The sequence below is a fragment of the Limanda limanda genome, chromosome 5 (genome assembly GCF_963576545.1).
Source record: "Limanda limanda chromosome 5, fLimLim1.1, whole genome shotgun sequence".
Taxonomy (NCBI): domain Eukaryota; kingdom Metazoa; phylum Chordata; class Actinopteri; order Pleuronectiformes; family Pleuronectidae; genus Limanda; species Limanda limanda.
In genome coordinates, this window is record NC_083640.1 from 24,835,861 (window position 1) to 24,858,644 (window position 22,784).

At 44.7% G+C, this 22,784-nt stretch overlaps 1 protein-coding gene across 1 annotated transcript in view; it reads right to left on the reverse strand.

The window, feature by feature from the left end:
* Positions 1-2,472: 2,472 nt before the first annotated feature.
* camk2b1 (calcium/calmodulin-dependent protein kinase (CaM kinase) II beta 1) overlaps positions 2,473-22,784 on the reverse strand; it is a 55,402-nt gene continuing 35,090 nt past the window's right edge. Inside the window, exons 13-21 of the mRNA XM_061070942.1 lie at positions 21,676-21,713; positions 19,468-19,500; positions 15,261-15,329; positions 11,887-11,931; positions 9,676-9,724; positions 4,061-4,136; positions 3,868-3,962; positions 3,118-3,351; positions 2,473-2,712 (exon numbers count right to left, since the gene is read on the reverse strand). Coding sequence (XP_060926925.1) covers positions 3,119-3,351; positions 3,868-3,962; positions 4,061-4,136; positions 9,676-9,724; positions 11,887-11,931; positions 15,261-15,329; positions 19,468-19,500; positions 21,676-21,713 — 638 coding nt within the window. The 3' untranslated portion in view covers positions 2,473-2,712; position 3,118. The remainder of the gene's footprint in view (positions 2,713-3,117; positions 3,352-3,867; positions 3,963-4,060; positions 4,137-9,675; positions 9,725-11,886; positions 11,932-15,260; positions 15,330-19,467; positions 19,501-21,675; positions 21,714-22,784) is intronic.

A 22,784-nucleotide genomic window follows, 5' to 3' on the forward strand; every position in this document is an offset into this window, starting at 1 on the left:
TTCAGAGGAAGAAAATAATAAGAAAAGACACAGTAAAACTGAATAAATCATTTCAAAACCAGCGTAGATCTTAAGTCCCAGAGAAAAGACAAAAAAGAAATTCACACCATGTTGGTCGTTACAGAGAAAACACATGCAGGATGCAACTCGTGTGTACTGTCCCTTTAAAACCAGTGCTGTCCTGCACGGAGCCGAGTCCCCTGAACAACAGACAGTACCTGCACGACTGCACCAGGAAAAACTAAAAAAAGCTTTCAGCACAATACAAATATTCTCTAAAATAAATAAATAAATATTCCAAATAAATAGAAACCTGAGGACTTTTCACCTAAACACCGACTGCCCGCTCTCTCCACGTCTCGGTCCGACCACCAGGCAGCCAATGGTGGACCAGCAAAAGTTACGCTCCAACAAAAATCTCAATTATCCAGTGGAGCAGCGTCTCCACCTGTATCATCCGGGGCCACGCCCCCTGGCACGGGCACTTTACATCACGAGAAGCTGATAAAACTTCACTGTGACACGAGTCAACGAGTAGAACATGAGAAAATATCAAGTTCAAATCATGAGAAAATTCCTGAAGGCAGCAGGACTGATACGTCCTCTGAAATAAAGCCTTCTCCTCTCATCGTCTGCTAAAAATCACACACCTCCAAAATGTAACTTGTAAAAAAAATACACAATCAGAGCGATGGATGTACTGCACATGCTTGCTCACACACAGGTATATCACCCTGTGGCGAAGGACTGTGCTGAGACGAGGAACCACAGAACAGAGCAGAGCGGCCGTGAGCATCCATGACATCTGCAGACAACATCCTCCCACTTGTAGAGGCCTCGACCACACAAACACACACACACTTGTGTTAATTGTCATCACTGATATGGACCTGTGTGTGTGTGTGAGTGTGTGTGTGCTTCGTACAACATGCAGCAGCTTCACCGTGGGTCGGAGGTGAGAAAGGTCAAGGCCTCCGCTGGGATCCTTTCTTTCCACTTTAAAAAAAGACCTGCTGCCGCTGCTGTTCCAGACGCCGCCAAGAATTTAGAGAATTCAAAAATATCTCGACTTTTAATGGAAATGGAGCCGCTGAGCTTCATGCAGGGTAGTCAACCGTTGCCTAGCAACAGCAGGAGCCACCAGCGGGGCCCCCCCTGTCCCTCCCCGAAGCAACTTTTTCAGACGAATTAAAAAACAACAACAACTGGAGAAGGCGATGCTGAGGACAGAGAGGTTCAGGCCAGCAAAAAGTGCTCCTTTTAAATAAAAAAGAAAAGAAAAACACAATTTAATATATAACAAGATACTTGATGTTATTGTGCTTATTTAATTGTCATTGAGTCATGTTGGTATAATAAGAAATAGGTTTCTTTATCTGTTATTGAGTTGTTAACTATGTTTTTAGACTTTAAGTAAGAAGACAGAACTCATTCATCATTAATTGTTAGAAATTAAAAGTAAAATCATTGGCTGAGATATTTCTATTTTTCGACATGGAAGACCCAAATTATTTCTGTCTCTATAGTGTTTGTTGTTAAAGCAAAATGAGTTTCGTCTCAACAAAAAATGTCAGTCAAACATTAAGTATCTTGTTATATTGAGACATTTTTCTTAGTTTTAATTAAAAAGAAAACTTCCCCCTGGTGGCAGCGACACAAAATGAAGAAAACACTGTCGTTAAGAGAATAAAAATTACATTTTCTTCTTCTTCTTCATCCTCACTCTGCTGCTTCGTTCTTTAAACCTCATCATCACAACATTCTGTCTTTACAGCGTGGAAACGTAAACACACGATTGTATTGTTTACGATGTGTACGTTTGAAACAGGAAGTCACAGACCCTAACGAGTCGAGACCCCACGTCCGACTACTCAGACACAAACAGGCTCCTCCCCCTGCACAGAGCCATCATCATCAGGACTCAGGAAGGAACACAAACACAATCACACGAGGACTCACTCTCCACCTTCACGTGACACTCATCAGGCACTGCTTCCAAAAGAAAACCCCCCCAAAAACAAATCCAAAAGATAAAAACATGTCGACCATGAGTTTGGGCGAAGTATCATAGTTAACGTACGAGAGGCAAATTACAAAAAAACTGCCAAATATCATTTTCCACTTAATAGCCACAATAAAAAACAGCCACTGTTAATATGGGGAAAAACATGCTTCCTTAAAAAGATCGAGAAAAACAAAACAAAAAATCCTTCAACTCTAAAAACCACTGGCATCAAGAATTCTGAATTATACAAATGACATATACATGTGTAATAATAATAATAATAATATGAATTATAATAATATAGTAATGATAATAATAGATTTTACTTAAAACTTTACATACTGTATTTCCAGTGCAGTGTTTAAGTCACAAAGAGACCACAGGACAGAGGAATCACACAAGTGCTGAACCCACCCACCCCCCACCCCCCTACCCCCACCCCCATCTCCCAGTGTGTGGGACGCTGAGTCGTCAGAAGGTGACGGGGGGGCAGGAGGAGTTGTAAAAGAAGAGATGCATGCTGGGGGTGGAGGCCGGGGCGTCCATTTTAGGGAGGGGTTTGTTGTTGGAGGGCGAGGGGGGGCCCCCAAACCGACACTGTTCTTTTTCCTCTTCCTCATCATCCTCCTCCTCTTCCTCTTCTTCTTCTTCTTCTTCTTCTTCTTCACTCAGCAGACTCCTCACAGACAAAACTACAGGATTAAAACCTGAGAAAGAAAAGAAAAACAAATGAAAGATTTCACCGCTGTCGCCAAGCAACGGAGCTGCAGTTGGACACAACAACAAAGTTTTACTGCCTCCTGGATCTGCCCGATATTATCATCTGAATCCATTGTGATTCTTCCTTGGGTTTGTCGGTTCGGTAGTTTAACTCACAAGACTTTTAACAAAAGATGACGTTTTTTTTGCTGACTTAAAATCTTGTCACTTTTGTACTTTTCTCTACTTCCACTCTTTTTTTAATTCCAGGATATCCCACATCATCTCTTCTTCTGTATTAATCTGTTTCTTATTACCACAGAACCATGTCAACATCTCCACCTTCTCCCAAACATCACAGCACAGAACACGGTTTGCCTGCAGCGCCCCCTGCTGTGAGTCGTGGTGTGTACCTCACTGGAGCGGCGCGGCCGGTGCGCCTGAGCAGTGGAAGTGGATGTTCTGCCACTTGCTGTCCCGGCGATGCCAGACGCGAGTCTCCTCCGACTGGCTGGAGCGCGGCCGACCCTGGCCGTCCACGTACTGAGTCAGGCGGATGTAAGCGATGCAGGCGGCGTCCTCGCCGATCAGGTGGACGTGAGGGTTGAGGATGGTCGTGTGGATGGGTTTGCTGTTCTTGGCCAAAACTGAAAAAGATGGTGAGACAAGAAACAATGAGACACAGTGATGAGACGATTCACCTCATTAGGTCACTGATCATCCTCAACTCGTCTTAAACTGAAGTGGACCAGGATTTCTCTCCTCATGTTTGGAATCTAGGTTTTTTATAACCAGTAGTTCTCCACCAGCTCTGGTCCCACTAATGATTATGTTAATTTAAAGTCCTACTATTTTAATCCTGCTTATAATTCAGCCTCTTTCTATTTCATGATTGTCTGTTCTTATTTCCATCTTCTTGAGTTTGATCTTTTCTTCTGCTTCTTTTTATATCGTTGCACTTCTTTCTTTTTATTCATGCTTGAGTTGTCTTATCTCTTCTGTTTAGCACCTCACCTCAACCCCTGTTGTTATCTTGTGTGATATATATAAATAAATCTGACTTGACGTGTTAATACAAGCTTGACCTGATACTGGCACCATGAAGCTTTTTGAAAGACTACACCAGCAAAACCAACAAATAGCAATACATTTGTGGATCTTACGGTTCTCAAAGTAGAATCTGTGGAAGTCCATCCCCTCCACCAGGTTGCCCAGCGCCTCCGGCTCGAACGAGGTCAGCCCGTGGTCGCAGATCTTACTGAAGAGAAAAGATGAAAACAGGTTTTTGATGAAGCCACATGTTCAGCACGTCAACAAGCCAAAGACAAACCACACGTCCCAAGATTCTCAACTCACGCATACGCCTCGAAGTCTCCGTTGTTGATGGCCTCGATCAGCTGCTCGGTGATCTTGATGATTTCTTGTTTGCGAGCTGCACAGAACAGTGAGAACAGAAGTTAGTCAGAGGTCGTCAACGCAGCTGGACGGAGGGGGAGGAGTTAAATCTTTTTTATTGTGAACACGTCTACTGAGAAAACTGCAACTAGTGAAAATTTGATGTCAGATATATTCCAGCTTGTCTTGCTGGAACTGGAAAAACTTGTTTCTTGGTGAAATTACTTTAATTAGAGGCAGGAAATGTGCAGAAACACCTAAAACATCTAGAGCCTTCGATCGTCATATGATCCAGAACAAGACACTTTAACGTGAGCACACACAGGGTTTCTCCTCATATCACTGCCAACAACGTCCATGTATTTAACCACGTCCCGACCAAGCAGCCTAACGATGCATGAATCCCTCAGTCAGTGGAGTCTTAACGCTCAGAGCCGACAAGCTGCACACGTCCTGATGCAACATCGCTGATGCAAGAGCTACTGAACTCAATGTTCTTCACCCAAAGAAGAGCAGCGACTGGTAGATTCATCCAGCTCACACACACACACACACACACACACACACACACACACAAACACACACAAACACACACACGCCTGCACTGAACTGCTGAAAACTTTATTTGGATGAAGCCCCGATCTTTCATGCATCACGCTGCCTCGTGCTCGGTACTCACTCTGGGAGGAGGACAGGGGGGGGCTGGAGGAGGAGGAGTGAGGGGGAGGTGGGGAGATGGAGTGTGCAGGTGGGTGGGCGGCCCTGGCATCACTCTCAGGCGCAGGGGCCGGCGGCGCCCTGCGGACGCTGCTTACCAGGTCGGTGAGCCGGGACACTGAGCGGTGCCCAGACAGGATGGAGGATGGATGGAGGATGGAGGATGGATGGAGGGATGATGGTGGAGGTGATAGAAGGCAAGAACAGGATAGAGTGAGAAACAAAGGAGAGGATACAAGTATGAAAGAATGAAATCCCTTCAGGGAAGTGTCACTGATTCTGGTAATCTATCATACTTTAGCCCCAAACATCTGACCAGTTAAAATGTTTTTTATGGTCACTTCATGTTTTCAAACATCATCTTGGTGCAAATTCAGGTTTTTAACTCTCGCTTCCACTTCTCTCCTCTCGACCGCACACTCCCCCACTCTTGCTCCTGTCTACTCACTCTGCATGGGGGTGTGAGGAGGGGAGGGGCCTGAGAAGACAGAAGGAGGCGGCGTGGCGTCTCTCCCTTCGCCGTCGGACGCCGGCCCGGAGCCCCTGCGCACCGAGCCCAGCAGGTCGGCAAACTTTGCAGCGGCTGAGTTTGGGAGGGATGAAGAGATGGGGGGGGGTGGAACATGGGAGACAGAGCACTTGAGGGAACTGAGACAAGATGGCGACCAAACAGATACAAGGTGAGATGTGTCAAACAGCACTGACGTCTCTGTGTGAATCATTAGAGCTCTTCCTGTCTGAACTCAGAGCAAAATCCATGCTTGGGAATCTAATGGTGATGATGTCACCAGTATCGACTTGCTGTTCCACATTTATGCATAAGAGGGAGACAAGCCATTCATCTCAACACACGTGGCGTGGGCGGATCCGCAGGGAGGAAGCGAGGGATGGATGGCGGAGGAGGAGAATTACTACAAAACATCCTAATTTTTTCATGCCGCCTTGTTTCTCTCCACTGTTTATGTTGTTATTAGATATTTTGGACGGAGAGAAAGACGTCCTGCTGGTTCTGATCTGATCTGAGCAGACGTTAGGGGGTTTAGACGCTTTGAATGCAAGCAGGGTTTAGTCAGGGTGCGAGTGTGAGTGTGTTAGGGGCGGAGTCTGGCGAGGCCATGCTGACTTACAGTGCACGGCCGCCGAGGGACCCTGAGCGCTCTCGGGGTGGGAGCTGGTGCTGGACTGCGCCTTAAAGGAGCCGAGGTCTAAGCTCTTCCCTGATCACGTGCACAGAATGAGACCAAACACACACACGTACATGTAAGAAGAGATGACAACCGTATTGCACACGACAACAAAAGACAGCGGGGGTGTCACAGTGAGGAATGATCGGAGCAGGAGAGGATAAATACAAGATGATGAACCCACTCAACCCTCACTTCTTCTCGCTCTCCAAAATTACAGTTCACCGACAATCCTCTGTCACTGAATCTCATTGGGAAAAGAATCACTTTCCTCATTATCCCAGTTAATGGCTCCAGATCAATTGCTGCGGAGGATGGATGATGATAACCAGAGAGTTGGATGTTACTCATTACGGCTCAGCTGTTTTATCAGCTGGCACAGAGGGGGGGGGACACATGAACACTCGCTGACAAGAAGAGGGGGGAGAAAATGTCCCTGCAGGAATTTAAAAAGAAAGAAGAACAGATGGCTGGCGGAAAAGAGATGGCACATTAATAGAGGTATTATTGCAGCCTCACAGGACTGTTTCATCATCCATCCGTCCACACTGCATATCCTTTGAGGGTCTCGGGGGGGGAGCTGGAGCCAAGTGGTGGGTTACACCCTGGACAGGTCAAACATTAAGAGACCACTCACGATCACATTTACACCTAAGGTCGATCTAGAGTTGACAATTAACCCGAGGAAGCTGCAGGACCCGGAGGAAACCTGCAGCAGGCGCTGGGAGATGCAATTTTCCACAGAGATGGACGGGAATCGAACCGGGGACCTTTTCGCTGTAAGGCAAGAACAATCAACAGAGAAGGTGGTTGGATCGACACGTGAACCCTGGGAGGTACAGTGCAGAAACATCCCGGGTTCTAATTCTACAGATGCCACAAGTAGAAGAACGTCACAGTTTATCAGCCAGTGACCCGATAGATTACAACTGAAGAATTTTCACACTTTAGATTAACGAGCCCTGTTGAATATTCTCTGGTATAAAAGCATTGGGAGCAACCCAACAGAAATGTGTTCCCATGCTGTGAAATCCCAGCTCAGGTGTTGGGTTACGATCAGCTGTCGAGCTCTCGTTGACCTGTCGGGACCCAATGAAGGCAAAGCAGAGAGAACCCAGTTCCAGGCGGCACCAGTCCTCCCACACTCACCTGGCCCTGCTGGTTTTCTGACCGAGCGCTAATCCTCTGCTTGGTTTCTTAAGAGTCTGACTCTGCAGTGTGAGACTGAGACTATCTGAGGGTGGCGCTCGCAGAGCAGTGAGTCCTCAGCTTCTCTCTGGACTCTGCGGCTCCCACTTCCTGCCACCCATGCTAAAATTAGACTCCAACCCCTGTAGCCCCCGAGCCCCCAACAGAAGGTGCCCTTGCCCTCTCCATTCCTGCCAGTGGGGCGGGGGGGCTGGGACTCCAATTTGGGACCTTGGAAGGGAAGGAAGTGGGCAGGGGGGGAGGAGACCTGTCACCGTGGGTACAGGGGCAGTACAGTAGAGTCAAGGGGTTCATAATAAACTTTAAAAAAGCAACTTGATATCTATAACTATCTATAACAACGCAGCATAATTTTAAACAATAGCAATACTCTCTATCTCTATATTGCTACTACATTGTGGGAGATTGGTGAGGAGGTACAACCACAGATTTGTAAAATGTTTTGCTTTTTACCGAGTGTTTGTCAATCTATACTGATAAAGAAGAGTTTAAAACCTTCACTCAAGAGGAAACATCTCCCTTTAAACTTAAAATAATTTATAATTTGACATTTATTGTAATAATTATCGATATCGACAAATTTTAACATTTTTATCTTCTATGGCAATATCGCCCCCGCCAAAAACAAGGAATTACACCTTTTACCAGACCTGGGAGGGAAAACCTTCATTTTTAAAAGTCCTGCAGTGATTTGAAGCACTTTTCTTCTCAGAGTCTCTTTCATTAACACTGTCATTCTGCTCTGTATCTTACTGATACATAAAAATGTCTGATGCCATAAGAGAGGGTCAAATGAAAAAGATTTATCCCTGATACTGAGTAGATTCACTGTGTACTTGGGATTTATTTAAGTTACATTCTTATTTTATTGTCATCATGTTACTGGAGTTGTTTAAAGTATAAATTAAAGCATGCCTGTATAAAAAATGTAGCTTTACGGAATAAACGATGATGAAGAGGAGGAGGAGATTGAGGAGGAGGAGGAGATGGAAGCGCACATTCATTCTGTTCTGTATGCTGGGCACCGGAATGATACGTTCATGACCCGATTTAGATGCATTGTACTCAGCTCAGATGAGGAGAACACGGGTGTTTGAGTGTGCTGGCAAAGATACACACACACAAAGATACACACACACACACACACACACACACACACACACACACACACAAGCCCGCACACACACACACACACACACACACACACACACACACACACACACACACACACACACACACACACACACACACACACACACACACACACACCCACATAAAAAAGGCCTGACACAAAAGCAGTTTGTGAAGTTATCTGCTCATAAATGTGTTGTATCCGACACAGAAACCTCTTTCACAATCCCAGCAACACACACACACACACACACACACAAACACACAAATATATATATATATATATATATATATACACACATACACAAAGCAACTGCTCAACTCTGCAAGCTGATACCTCACACAGGCACGTCAGTATTTAAGAGGTGGGTGTTTCTCAGTATTAAGGTTTCAGCCAAATGCCAACACTTTTGTGAAAGCCAAACCACAACAGTGTAACAAGGCAGTTTACTTTTCACACACACACACACCCACACACAGACACACACACCCACACACACAAACCAGTAATACAACCAGAATCCACGAGGGGTCAGTAAGCAGTCAGCCGTCTGGGCCTGTTAACAATGCTGGTGACATTTACACCTTCAACACATCAGGTGTTCCAATAACTCTAAATTTAAACAACATCAAATATTCACTCAGTTGTGATCATAAAATGTCTTGGGGGGATTTAAAACAAATTCTTTGTTCTACTTTGAACCTTTAAACTTTAAAAATAGTCAAGAAACACGATGACACAAATAGCTGCTCTGTCAGAAAATCAAAACAACTCAGAGGAAGAGACAGAAACAGCCCATAATAGGCCATTAGAAAGTCACAGTCGGTTGCATTTTCACCCCCAGGCTCGTGATGGTGCAGCAGAGAGAAGAAGCTCCAGCAGCCGTGAGGTTTCAGGACTTTCTGCACGCTCTCTGTTTAACTGCAATTTCTACGCTTTTTAAAAAGTGATTGGCCAGAGCTCCGAGTTTCATTCAAGTCCGTCTCATTCAGGCCTCAGCAATTTTGTCGGTAAAAAAAGAACCACTTTCACTGTTAAGAATCCATTTCTTCTCTGAATGGTAATAGCAGAGCTTTTCAGAATCCACCTTCACAAAGAGTCTCATCTGTAATCAGCAATCAGCGGATTCCTCTCTACTCCTCGGCTCAGCGCTCTTACCACCGACTGTCATACACGTGTTTTTAAAGCCTCTATTGTGTGGAAAGAGAGAGAGAGATACTTCTGAAAACGCCAGGCAGCTCATTGTGAGGCTCGGTGGCTGCAGCAGAAACTCCAAGCAGCAGAGAAGCCTTTTGTTTGAGATCTCTAATCAATACTCAATACTTGTTTCTTACCTTTCACGTCCTCGTCCTCCACGGTGGTGTTGCTGCTGTCCGACGACTCCTGGAGATCAGACACACTCAGTCAGGTTGGGACGGAGCATAGCAACAACATACGCTGTTTGTTAAGATGACGACCTGCAGGCATAGACCCTGAATCCTCCATGTTAGTGGAAGAATAATAATTAATATGTTAAAACATAAGAAGGTTGTTGTTTTTGTTGTTGTTTGTCAGTAACACTGCAGAGGAAGGATGCAGTAAGATTTATTTTGATGTGGATCCATGTGTTTTTTGCGAGATAAGATGTTTTTCAACAACTCTGATGATTTCTCAGAGAATAATTCATGGATCTTGTTGAAAAAAAACCCCTGATATTCATGAGTGTGTGGAATTTGATGCAGATTTAAACTGTGGTGGATTTATATGTGTTTTCACAAGGGGACTATTGGGCCGGTAGGCGGAGGTGTACGCTCTCTGAAAGGCTGAGACTAACATTCAATCCTAATGTGGAAGATGTTGATATTTTGGCAAAAATTCTTGATTGTGGAAGGAGGTGGAGATACATCGTCCATCTTTGTTTACAGTCTATGAGTCGCACATGTAATTATGCTGAACACACATGAAGACGCACATCAGAGAAGCGGTAAACACACAGTCAGGACACAGGCCAGCAGGGGGCGTATTCACGTCTTCACAAGACTAAATCTGAGAAGAGCAGAGACGCTTCAACACTGATTCATGTGGAATGAAACCACAACAGATACCAAACAAGGACAAAGTTCGTTAGTCACAATCAGCTGCGCCTCTTGAAAGGTAAAGTCAAACCATGCCGTCTAACCCATCCCCCCCGATTCCCCTCCTCAACAACACTGAGTCCATACTCCTGAAAGCTCTTTTCTTCTTCTACTGTGTGTATGTGTGTGCATCACAACGTGTGGACAAATGTCGCCTGTCCTCCACCGGGCGTTCTTCTTCTGTCTCTTGATGAAACTGGCAGAAGAGTCAATGGGATGTGCTCCATCCATCTTTAGTATCTATACTAGCAGAATTGATCCACAAACGAGGCAACTGGTCGTTATAGGAAGGCGCTGCAACCTACTGGTCTGTCCTACTGGTCTGTCCTACTGGTCTGTCCTACTGGTCTGTCCTACTGGTCTGTCCTACTGGTCGTCTCACTCTTCACAGGCTTTCACCAGAGGAGAGGTTGGCTTCTAAATTTCCAATTAGCAGATTAAACGAGCCCTAATTCCCCTGCGTGTCGAGTTGAGAAACCCTTTGACCCCATTAGCAGTGCACATGTGCACGTAAAGCCTCCCAAGCAGAAAGTATGAGAGCGTTTTCAAATCCCTTTCAGAGATCTGCCTGTTTCCTGCTGAGGAGAGTGAAGTGTTTTTGAGAAAACAAGTGTGAGGGAGAGAGAAATAAACCGAAACACCATAAAGAGTGTGTTAGCACCTCCAGCTTGTTTTCTTCTGTCTGAGTCATAGACACATTCTCTGTGACATGTGACTTCGTATTAGAGCTTCTGATATGTGAGCTACTCTTAATGATCCAGTCAAGTTCTGTTGTTTCACATCATGATTCACAGCTGAGGCTCAAATCCAGGATATGTTGGCTTCATTTCCTGATAGTGGGAAGATCAATCGTCCATCTTTGTGTTCAGTCTATGATTTAAAAGTTGAAAATGGAAGGTTCTCAGTTTCCCAGATGGATTAAACTTTGCAGGTGAGTGACATCAAGCTGCTCTAAAACAGGCTGACATACAAACATGTATAAACTGTTCTCAGCTCAGTATTTGTCTAAACAACTTTCTGATTTCCTATGTAGCTGTTTTGTGTGCTGCTGTTACAACCAGTGGACTTTACTCTGAGGACTGAGCCAACATAAAATGCAAAGATCAATCAGCTGTGATGTAAAACCTGCGTTGAGCTAAAAAAATAAGTTGTTTCCCTTTATCATTTGGTTCATCTCTGTCTCTCTCTCTCACACACACAAACACACAAACATATTCACTTTTATATGCGCCCCCCTGTTCCCCTCATAGTATAAAGTCATTAATCTGTAGCAACACACACACACAGACACGTGCACATACACTTAAGTCAACCGACACTCGCACAGATGCACGATGAACAGATTGATCAAAAGGCAGGAGAAGATGAGGAAGAGGAGGAGAATGACAGAGAAGGTTAAAGAGCAGGTCAGGAGTGGGGAAGGATGTGTACCTTTGTTCCGTCTATTGGATTATGGATGACGGTTGTCTGAGGTTCCTGCAGGAGGAAGAGGAGGAGAGATGGAATGAACGAGAGAAAGCAGAGAAAAAGGAGCGAGAGAGAGAAGGAGAAGGAGGGAGAGAAAAAACATTGCATAAAAAGAAAATGGCCGGAGAGGAAGAAAGAGGTGATATGAATGTTGGATGGAGAGAATGGGCTTGGTAAGGTCGGTGGAGAAGAGAGAAGAGAGGGAAGAATCCTCCAAAGTGACAGAGTGGGTGGATGAGCTGAAACTGTAATTTGGAGTCTGTTTAGTTCCCTGAGGACTCACACACACACACACACACACACACACACACACACAAACACAGACACACACACCCTGAGGAAAGAGGGGTGCAATCAAAACGGTGACATTTTTAAAAACCTCGGTCTTTCCAGGGTTTCGCTGAACATGGATCTGCTTCATGAAGAAATCTCAAAATGCCTCTGAAGCCCGACACAGTGCGAATATGAACTGAATCAATAGAGTCGTTAAATCAAAGGGACAATCTTACATGTTCTAACACAGATAAACACCAACATCAACATCTAACCAGACGCAGGCACAACCAGCAACAAGACTTCAGATGTCCCACAAGATGAAAACCAGGTCGTTTCTTGACCAGGAAGATACTGGTGTATGGAATCAGCTCAGTCTCTCCTTTGATCGGCCATTTCACTTCTTTACTTCTTCCTGTTATCTTCTTCTTCTGCCACCAACGTCCTGTCCTCTATGTAGAAACTAAGCTATCACTTCATTTATAAATAGCTCTTTCCAGCTTCTTCACCCCATCATGCACACACATTCATACAGCACCTCTCTATCACACAGTGTTCTTACACTAATGGCTCAGCCACCAGGGTCGGGGGGGGGGGGGGGGGGGGGGGTTAAGGGTTCAGTTTCTTGCCCAAGGACAATTGGGAATGCGGGGATAGCTGGGGATCGAACCACCGACTTTTCAAGTTAGTGGTTGACCAGCTCCACTTCAATAATTACATCGTCTTTTATCTTAGATCCCATTCCTACAAAGTTGCCTAAAGAAACTCTCCCACAAATAAATATAACTTTAATACCATCAAACACTATCACGATTGATAGTATAACAGTCCTAAGGAGGTGACAGAACTGTGATGGCCGGTCATCAGCGGTCTCCCTGGTGATGATGGCGGTGTTGTCAGGGCAACCATCTCTCAGGGCAACGGGCACCGGTGGCAACTTGGGCGATGACGACAAGTGAGAACAAAGTATCTAAGGTTTGCAGATCTGTGGGAGGGGGGGCGTCGCATCATCAGTGCTCACATTCACACTGTGGCTGTTCCAGGGATGTTCTCTTAGAGCAGCATCTTGAGGGGACTAATATCTGCGTGAAATTTGATGCAGATCCAAATAAAAATCTGATCCTGTACATGTAGATGTGCTTTAACTACTTCTACTATGAGTCCTGGATTATTTCAGGTATACTGACTCACTGCCCCACAGGAAAAACCTGTGGAGCAGTGGAATGCCAAAGTCTGGACAGTTTGAAAATCTGTGGGCAGATCTTCATCCTAAAAATACCTCTGATCTGAGTGGGATGTTTTATCAGACTCTTAGTCGGCCGGCTAGTAAAACATCGGCAAGCTGAGGTATCTGCCAAAGGAAAGAGTAAAACTCTCTTACTATTACATTTGAGTCCAAGAAACAAAAGCAAAGTTGTATTTAGTTTTATTCAGAATCAGAATCAAGTTTATTTCCAAGTAGGTTTTACTCAAACAAGTAATTTGCTGATGTGTGTTTGACATGTTTAGATACGAGCAGCGTGACACAGATATATATTTAGTGAGCAGGAGTCCCGAGGAGAAAACCCAAAGCTGTGTGTCACGTCTGGGTTGGTGAGATCATTACTGTGGCATCAAGGACTCATTCACCAGTGGTTTACAGAGTGTGGCTACTGGTCTGGTTATGTCACTGGAATAATATAATGTGCTATTCTGACCTAATGTCATAACATGTGTCAGAGACATAACGCTGCTCTCACAACCTTAAAAAAACTCGATGCTAGAATGATCGGAGACAGAAAACAGGAATGAGTTTCTTTTTTTATTGTCTCTAATTGGACATAAACCATCTAATTTCGTTTTGTGATGGAACTACACTGATATTCAGAAAACTAGCGCCTATCTAAATGAGTCGTTAAATGGAAGAGAGCAGCCTGGAGCCGCTCCGAGAGCTCGTGCTGTGGAGCTGTCGCGTCCTGTCGCTCTTCACCCGGAGTGATGAGCAGAGCATTCGTGCAACACTGTGAATAATGTGAGTCACGGAAAACAGAGCGAGGATCTTTATATACAGTCCATGGCGAGGATGCAGATCTCTACGGTTTGTATCAGAGGTCAGACGGATTAATGATGGTGACAGTGAAGGACTCACGCATCTCTTATTTGCAGTGGTTTCAGAAAATGTAGATAGGACGACTTTGGATCACTACAATAAGATGAGGTGCAGAGTGTAGCCCAGTTTAAACAATCCTGTGATGTGTATAGCCTAATGTACAAGATTGAAATGTTTGCAGTTCATCCATCCATCCATTCATCCATTATCTATACAGCTTATCCTCTGAGGGTTGAGGCAAATTCCAGCTGACATGGGGTGAAGGTGGTGTCTCCAGTTAGGGAGGAAGCTGCAGTACCTGGAGAAAACCCACACTGACAAGGGGAGGACATGCAAACTCCACACAGAAAGACTCCAGATCAGTGGGGGGTCTTCTCGCTGTGAGGCGACAGTGCTAACCTCACAAATCACTTGATCACGATGCTTAGTAAGAATCTAGCTCCGGCTTCTGAACTTTCCTCGCAGCTGTAAACACAGATTCTCGCTCTGTGACCTTGTGCCAGAAACCCGGGAGCATGCAGGTTCTGATTCCAGCCAATTTCACGGATTTCCACGGCATCAACAGAGGAGCAGGGGTTCTGTGAAGTCAGCTGCTGTGCTATTTGGCTGGAAGGACAATCTGCAGACCTTTGGATGCTCACGCGGTGGTGGGGGGGGCACAGATAGGAAGAAGGGGGTAAATCGCACAGACAGTCCTGGCAGGCATTGGCTGCCTCTTCCCGTTTGGCAAACTTTCACTGACACAGAAAATGACACGGCTGCAGCGTATAAAGTCACACACCTGCTGGTTTGAGATGTCACATTTTGCCATGACAGCGGCGATGGCAAACATCGACCACCGCCCGAAAAAGACAGACAAGAGAGGAGGTGAAGAGGGAGTGGAGTGAGGCGGGGGCGAGATTAAGGGTCCTGAGGAGGTGGGGCAGACCGACACACACACACATGTACAGGTGAGGGAGGGTGAGGAGGTAAATACCAGAGCAGGTGAAGAGGTGTTTCCCTTGGGGCTGGTGACTGTGCTGTTTTTGGTGCTGTTTGTCTGGGGCTGTGCAGGAGAGGAGGAGAGGAGGAGGAGAGGAGGAGAGGAGGAGAGGAGGAGAGGAGGAGAGGAGGAGAGGGAGGAGACACAACAAGAGTGTTAACAACGGCAAGATGTGTGTGTGTGTGTCCATGCATCCATGTGTGTGTATGTATGTGTGTGTGTGTGTGTGTGTGTGTGTGTGTGTGTGTGTGTGTGTGTGTGTGTGTGTGTGTGTGTGTGTGTGTGTGTGTGTGTGTGTGTGTGTGTGTGTGTGTGTGTGTGTGTGTGTGTGTCAGAGACAGTTTTTCACCTCAATGTTTGAAACTGCATCTTTGGTTAAGGAGTCAGTTGATGATTACGTTTTTTAAGTTGGAATGAATTACAGTTCAGATCTGGTGTTATCATCCAACCTGAGTGATTCCTGTGTTTATTACGTGTGGAATGAATTAGAGGTCGATCAGTCACTTTTCTTATGGTGTTACGTGATGGATAAGAATCTAAAAATTATAAATATAAATAATCCTGCTTAAGAATGATTGAAACTAAGAATTAATCAACCATTAAAAATGTAGATTTGTTTCCCTGTCTGTCAACTGTGGATGGATTAATGGATTCACAACATGAAATCAGTTACTTCTCTGATGCGTGATGGATAAGAGCGTAAAAATCTAAATTTTAATATGCTTAAAAAAACCATCAGAACTATTAATCAATTTCACGGTCTTCGAATTGAGTAAAATTACTAATTAATACAAATAATTAAATCCTCAACATGAGCTGGACCTGGATCAGCAGCAGATGAATGGATGGGTTCACCAAATTAATAAACTCTCTGATGATGGATGAGATTCTGAACAAGCCACTGAGGCTCAATAAACATGTCTGAGTGTAGATGGCAGACAGCAGCAGCAGTGATGAAAGGGTTTTTATAAAACATTAATTCACATGAGCGATCTGTAATCGTGAGGGACGACACCGTGTTGACATCACCTGTGACTTCCGCTGCTTAGTAACTGAGTCATTTGTCCGTAATGAATCTCCTTCATCGGCCGCTATCAAATGTTGCTTTGAAGACGACACATCAAAGAGCGTCGGCTCCTTTTAAACCTTTATCACATCTGCATTGATTGAATCTACATCCACATCGTGAAAAACCTGCTTCAGAGAATGTTCTTGAGTCGTGGGCGAGGAGGTGAATCACCTGAGTGACTCGCTGTGAGGCGTCCGCCGCTGTGAGGGAGATTTTAATCAAGGAGAAGTTTCACATCGGAGCTGTTTCATTTCTCCGAGATGAGGGGGTCGAGAGAAGGGTCGGATTATTTAATGCCCCATTCAGCCTTTAAACGGTGGGAACGTTAAAAGCGAGAAAACATTTGGCAAATTCAAGGACGTCAGGTCGAGGTTCGTAGAGATAGAGTTCAATTTAAGACATTTTAATAGTTTTATAACTTTGATGCATACAGATATAAGTATAGGGGGGATTAGGCATAGAATTATGTACAATTTGGGTAAACATATGTGCATTTATTTCATTTATTTACCCAATTCATATAATTCTGACGTGTTAAAACCTTTGAAAACAAAGACAATATTAACTAATGATTATTTTAATTACCCAATAATATTAAGTTTACCGTGAAATCTGAATGAAAAGTGTTTAAATAGACCTGGACCCGGATAAACAGCAGGAACCCAGTGAATGGATGAATATATGAAAACCCATTAAATAAAGAGTGTTTGATAATTGTCCAGTTCAGTGATGATGATTCACACTCACTGAAACTGTAGCAGTTTGACGAGCTGACTTGCAAGATGGACAGGAAGTGTGTTCTTGTGTGTGTGTGTGTGTGTGTGTGTGTGTGTGTGTGTGTGTGTGTGTGTGTGTGTGTGTGTGTGTGTGTGTGTGTGTGTGTGTGTATTAATAGAAGAGAGGAGAGGAGACAAAAAGGAGCTTAAACATCAGCACACACAAGCACAACATACACAAAAAGCAGCCAGGAAAATAAAAGCTGGTGTAAGCTGACAGTAAGATGACATATAGACTTCTTCACACTAACCCCCTTCCCCCCACCTTCCCACACACACACACACACACAGACACACACACATTCAACCAACCAAAGCTGTCACTCCGCTGCCTCTGCCCCCTACAGGCAGGAACAGGAAATGTTTTCCTCAGCTCAGCAACGATTAGCTGGTGAACTCGTCTACAGGATGAACTCATGTTTAATAAAGTGACTCGATGACGACACATTGAAAGCAGCAGGATCCTGGTGATACAGTTCAGTTCACACAGACACAGGTCGTGTGTGGAGGAGTGTTTGACACGTCTTCACAATTTCAACACAGTTCCAGGATGTTTCCAGGGACCAGGAAGGGGAACGTGGGTAAAAGTGTCCAAGGGGGGGGGGGGGGGCAAAGACATCAGTGCACAGGGAGAAGAGAAGATGGGGCCGCAGGAAAAGGTCAGGTGACAAGGAGAAGAGGGTTAATCAGGGCAGAGGAGAGGGAAATGAGTTGGGAGTCAAATTCCCTTTTAAATCACTTGGTTGAATTTGACAAAGATTGCTGTTTCGTTTAACATTTTTAAATCAAGTTCTTAGAGGAGGGTTAGGGTTAGGGTTAGGGTTAGGGTTAGGGCCAACAGGGTGGCCAGGTCTGTGGTTTTCCCGGGGAATTGGGCTAAGCAGGTTGAATTTGTTGTCTGCGGGTTGGTTATACCTGTTTTTGCTCTAACAGGATTAAGTTAAACCTTCGGAAATTATTATAATTCTTTATCGTTCGCCCATGTTCACAAAGCTCACAAACTAAGTTATTGCATTTTACCTTCTCCTCCGTTTTTCCTCCTCCACCTGCCTGGATGACATGAATTTACTGTTTATAGGTCATTTGCATTTTGCATTTTCTGTAGTTAGTGCAATTATGTCATTTGTGTGTCAGTTGAAATAAGGTAACGCTATCCAGACAGGAGGAGAAGGAAAAACAGAAGCCAAAGTAAAAACTAATAATTTAGTCACCACGTTCACTGAGCTATATTTTATTTACAATAATATAATGTGTCAGATAATGAGGTCATTTAAGGGCCTTGGATAAAGACCTGTTTTGGGTTAACAGCTTTTAATGCTGCTACACTGAGTTCTGCTATTATTTATTCAGCAGCTTGTTTCACACAGACCTGGTAACCCTGTCTCACACTTTTTTGAGTTTGAAGCTTCTGCATCGTTCTGTGTTAAAACTAAAAGCTCGAGCACCTGTTCTAGAAAAGCAGCCCCTGACAGATCTGGAGCAGCGTCCCTTGAGAAGCTGATGGAAACATCCTGCTTCCATTACATCCTCAGAATAATGTCAGGGTGAGTCAGGGGGCAGTGCACTTTGCAAGGCCCAAAGCTAAAGTACTGTATGAGGTAATTGTCTTTATTAGTTAGAGGTGTTCTGATACCAACACCAGCATCAGAAATGTCTCTGAAGCTGCTGAAAATGCCGGGTCGGGCGAATCTATGTATCAATTTGATACGACGTCTTTAAAGTACATTTGTTACAATCACATAAAACTTGTAGCAGTGTAGAGTTAGCCTGAGCCGCTAATATGTCAGCAATTTGTCAACACTTCATATTGGAAAATCCCACAAGTAAAACAGCGACGTGCAACATATCTGAGACGTCAGTGTTAAATTAATTTCTATTTAAAGGAAGTAGATGTTGTGTATTCGTAGATTTATTTACTTGTGTTCATTTTCAGTTATGATTGTCAAACTAGATTATAAAAGAAGTTCTATGATGATTATTCTTTGTGATATCCTCACTTCCATACAGATTAAGTATACAGCTGTTAATGTGGTCAATTTAGTCCAGGTATCGGAATAAGAACCGGGAAAGAAAAAGTGGTATCAGAACATCTTAAGTCTTTATGAGCAGTTAAATATTCAGTTTCTGTTTAAAACATGTAAACTTCATAACTTCAGATGTCTGCTTTATTATAAATATTTCACGAATGAGGCACCATTGTGTCCCAGGTGAAAAGTGAAAGGAAAGAGACTTGACTCCACCGATGAAATAAAGTAAGGGCAGTGAAAAGGTGAATGAAAAACAAACAACTGTTCACCAGAGGAGAGAGGGAGCAGAGAAAGGAGTCAAGGGGCAGATGCATAAGTTGCATGCTCACCAGATACTGAACAGTCGAGCTGGACTTGCGTTTCTGTCCTCAGGCGATTGATGGACGGACGGATGGATGGATGAATAGATGGATGGATGGCAGAAGAAAGTGGGGTGGGGGGGTAAAGTGACCATTGACAACAAGTGAATGTACTGATACACAGAACAAAAGAGAACTTGTCAGACTAAACCCAAACGTGTACATTTTGCAACGCAGTCTTCAAGAGGAAGATCGAGTATTTGACTCAGAGAAGTAAGAGTTCAAAGCGAAGGAGGGGAGGTGCACTGAGTGGGAGAGGAGCAGGAGTCTGAGAGGAGGTCATCAGGAGAAAGGACGAGAAAACTGTGAACCCACTGTTCTTCTGTCAACCATTCACAGCAGTTGGGGAAACAGAGATGAGAGAAGAGCAAGAGAAGGAAGTTTATACCAGAAGAATTCCCTCAGAACTCATCTTAAGAAGGAGGAGGGGAAGAAGGAGGAACGGGCCGAGCGGAGGAGGTCAGGGTCGCCGAGAGAACAAGAGCACATGTGCAGGGAGGTGAAAAGAGGAGAAACGAGAGAAGGGGGGGGGGGGGGAGAGAAGACGGTTTGGGGCGAGTGTGTGGGGAGCCTGTTGCTAGGCGATGAGTGTGCCGCAGTGGAAGCAAGCGTCTATTTCTGTCGTCTGAGTTTCCAGGGTCCAGACTGGCAGCTATTCCTGGAACCAGAGTCACATTCCCTGCTGAACTGACTGAGCAGGGAGGGGGGGGGCATTCGCACACACACACACTGGCACAGACACACACACACACAACACGCACTGCTGTACATGCACATGAGCAAATCACACAAGCAGACGCCCACGCTGACGCACACTCTCTATGTGGAGGCTTGCTAACACCCCCGCTTTCATTCTCTTTTTGAACTGACAAACGAGATGTTTCAACACACACACACAAACACACACACAACATATACAGAAACACACATCTGTATGTACACGTGCATGTGCACAAACCTCTTGTTAACATGATGTAAAATGCTGAGGGGCAAACGTGTTCATTTGCATTTACACCGTGTTCCGCACTTTGTCGCACACTCCTGTGCACACACATACACACACACACACACACACACACGTACACACGTACACACGAGCAATCGTTAAAGCTGTGTGTGGGATGTGTTGCTGTGATGTGTGTGTGTGCACAAGCGTGGGATGAGAGAGATCTTCATTAAGGGATGAGCAGAGGAATGTGAGGTTAAAGACCAGATGGGGTGAGCAGGAAGAGGAAGCACTGAATGAGGAGGAAGAGGCAGAGATGGAGGGATGAGAGGGAGAGGAAGTGATGGAAAGAATGAGTGAAGGGGGGGGGGGCTGACAGATGGTTACATTTAATAATGGAGATGGAGAGGTGGCAATAATGAGCTGAATAATGCTGAATCAAAATAAAGGGCTTTCAGAGGCATGTGCAAGTTGAGGCTTGTGCACAGGCTGATACATGAACATACAGAAAAACACATGTGCACAAAAACGTGGCAGGAGCGGAGCTGTGGATTTTTACAACAATTACCAGTGAACATCTTTACTTTAAACACCAGAAACGAGGAGTTTACAGACATGACCTGTGGATAAAGTCCAGAGAACTGGATCTGGAGTTTACACAGTTTACTACAAACTCTCCTGAAATCTCCGTCTGAGTCGTCTACATGTTTGGATCCACTTTTTCAGCCGGGAGATATTTGTTTTCTTTTTGTTTTGTAGCGAGTGCACCTCCCCACTCGCTTGTGGTGAATCCAGCGGCGGATCCCCTGCTGTGTTCAGATTCTCCAGACTTTCTGCTGACTTTATATTCGAAGGCTAGGAGGAGAAAGTCTGCAGAAACCCTGGAGGCTCTCGCCCAGACATTTGCATTCACACGTGCACCTCCTCCGTAGAAAGTTTAGAGACTCTCTGGAGTTCAGTGCATGTGTGAAAGCAGCTTTATCTCATCCAACAGCTCCGATACTGATTCACCATATCTGAAAACAACACCTCAGTATTCCCAAATATCACAAGACCCACACATCCGATTAGATCGAGAAAGACGCAACATTAATGAGAAAACACGTTGAAAAGAGTGAGTTTAGCCAGAAGGAAGCAGACAGAGGAGCTGAGGGAGGAGGAGGAGGAGGAGTGCGCAGCTCTGGAGAGTGAGTGACAGTCAAGAGGAGACTGAAGAGTGTGACAGCTCTTACCTTGACATCTGCCTTTTTGTTGAGCAAGCTCTTCGCTGCTGCAATGACAAGCACAGACAAAACAAGTCGATCAGAGACGAGAAAAGAGCAGGAACGGGAAAGCACAGCAACAAGGACTCAGTGTTTATCCGTGAAGCTCAATATCTGCTTTAAGCTCCATTAGAGCCTTCAGAGATTATATCTGCTTCACTTAATTTGAGTTTTCATTGAGTCGCAGCTATAATAAAGTGTTTAAAGGAAACATATCATGTTTGATCAGTTTCTCTTTCCTCTACTGTCTATTAGTTTAGTTTATTATTTATTATTTTATTTATTTGTGCATGTTAAAGTTCTGCAAAATCTGCTCCTGAAACTCTGAAAACACCTGGAACACCTCATCTGAAGTCCCGTCCATCCTTTCAAGTGTCCTACGTTTGCATAATGCACGGCCAGCGGCTAGTCTGACACAACAAATTAAAATCATCATCAACCTGAATATGTAGAAACCCCAGAGAGAGACACACGTGAGAATCCCTCCCCCCGGACGGACAGAGTTGGATACTGATGTGAGTGATGTGTGAGTTCAGTGTTTTCCCTTCCAGTGATGCTGTGCAGCTAAAAATAACTATTGTGCCATTGCTATCAATCAATATGGTACCAAGCTCATTATGCAACCACACAAGTGTAAGTGATTGAATATCATTGGCACCACTAGACAGACACATGAGAGTGATGTCTGGGCTTTTAAAGGAGTAACAATCCAACGCTTTGTCAGGGAAACAAGTTCATTGTTTCACATCGTTTCTCGTGCCAAGTGGCCACGAGGAAGCCTGAACAAAGATGGCCGCCTCTCACGGCAGTCATGCAAACCCCGACAGTAAGCTCTGCATTAAAGAGCCCTGTGGGGACCTTAATGAGGATCAGTCTGCCCTCTAATGAAGGGTAATGAGGAAGAGGGTGAGGCAGGAGGAGAGGAAGGATGATCGCTGCAGAGACGCTCCTCTGACGAGCGTATTACCCATAATCCCTCAAGCAAATCAGTGCTTAAAAGTTGATCCTGAAAATGCACGAAAGAAAAAATTCGACAGGAAGTGAGATTTTCGTGTTTTGGTGGAAAATCCTTTTTGGGC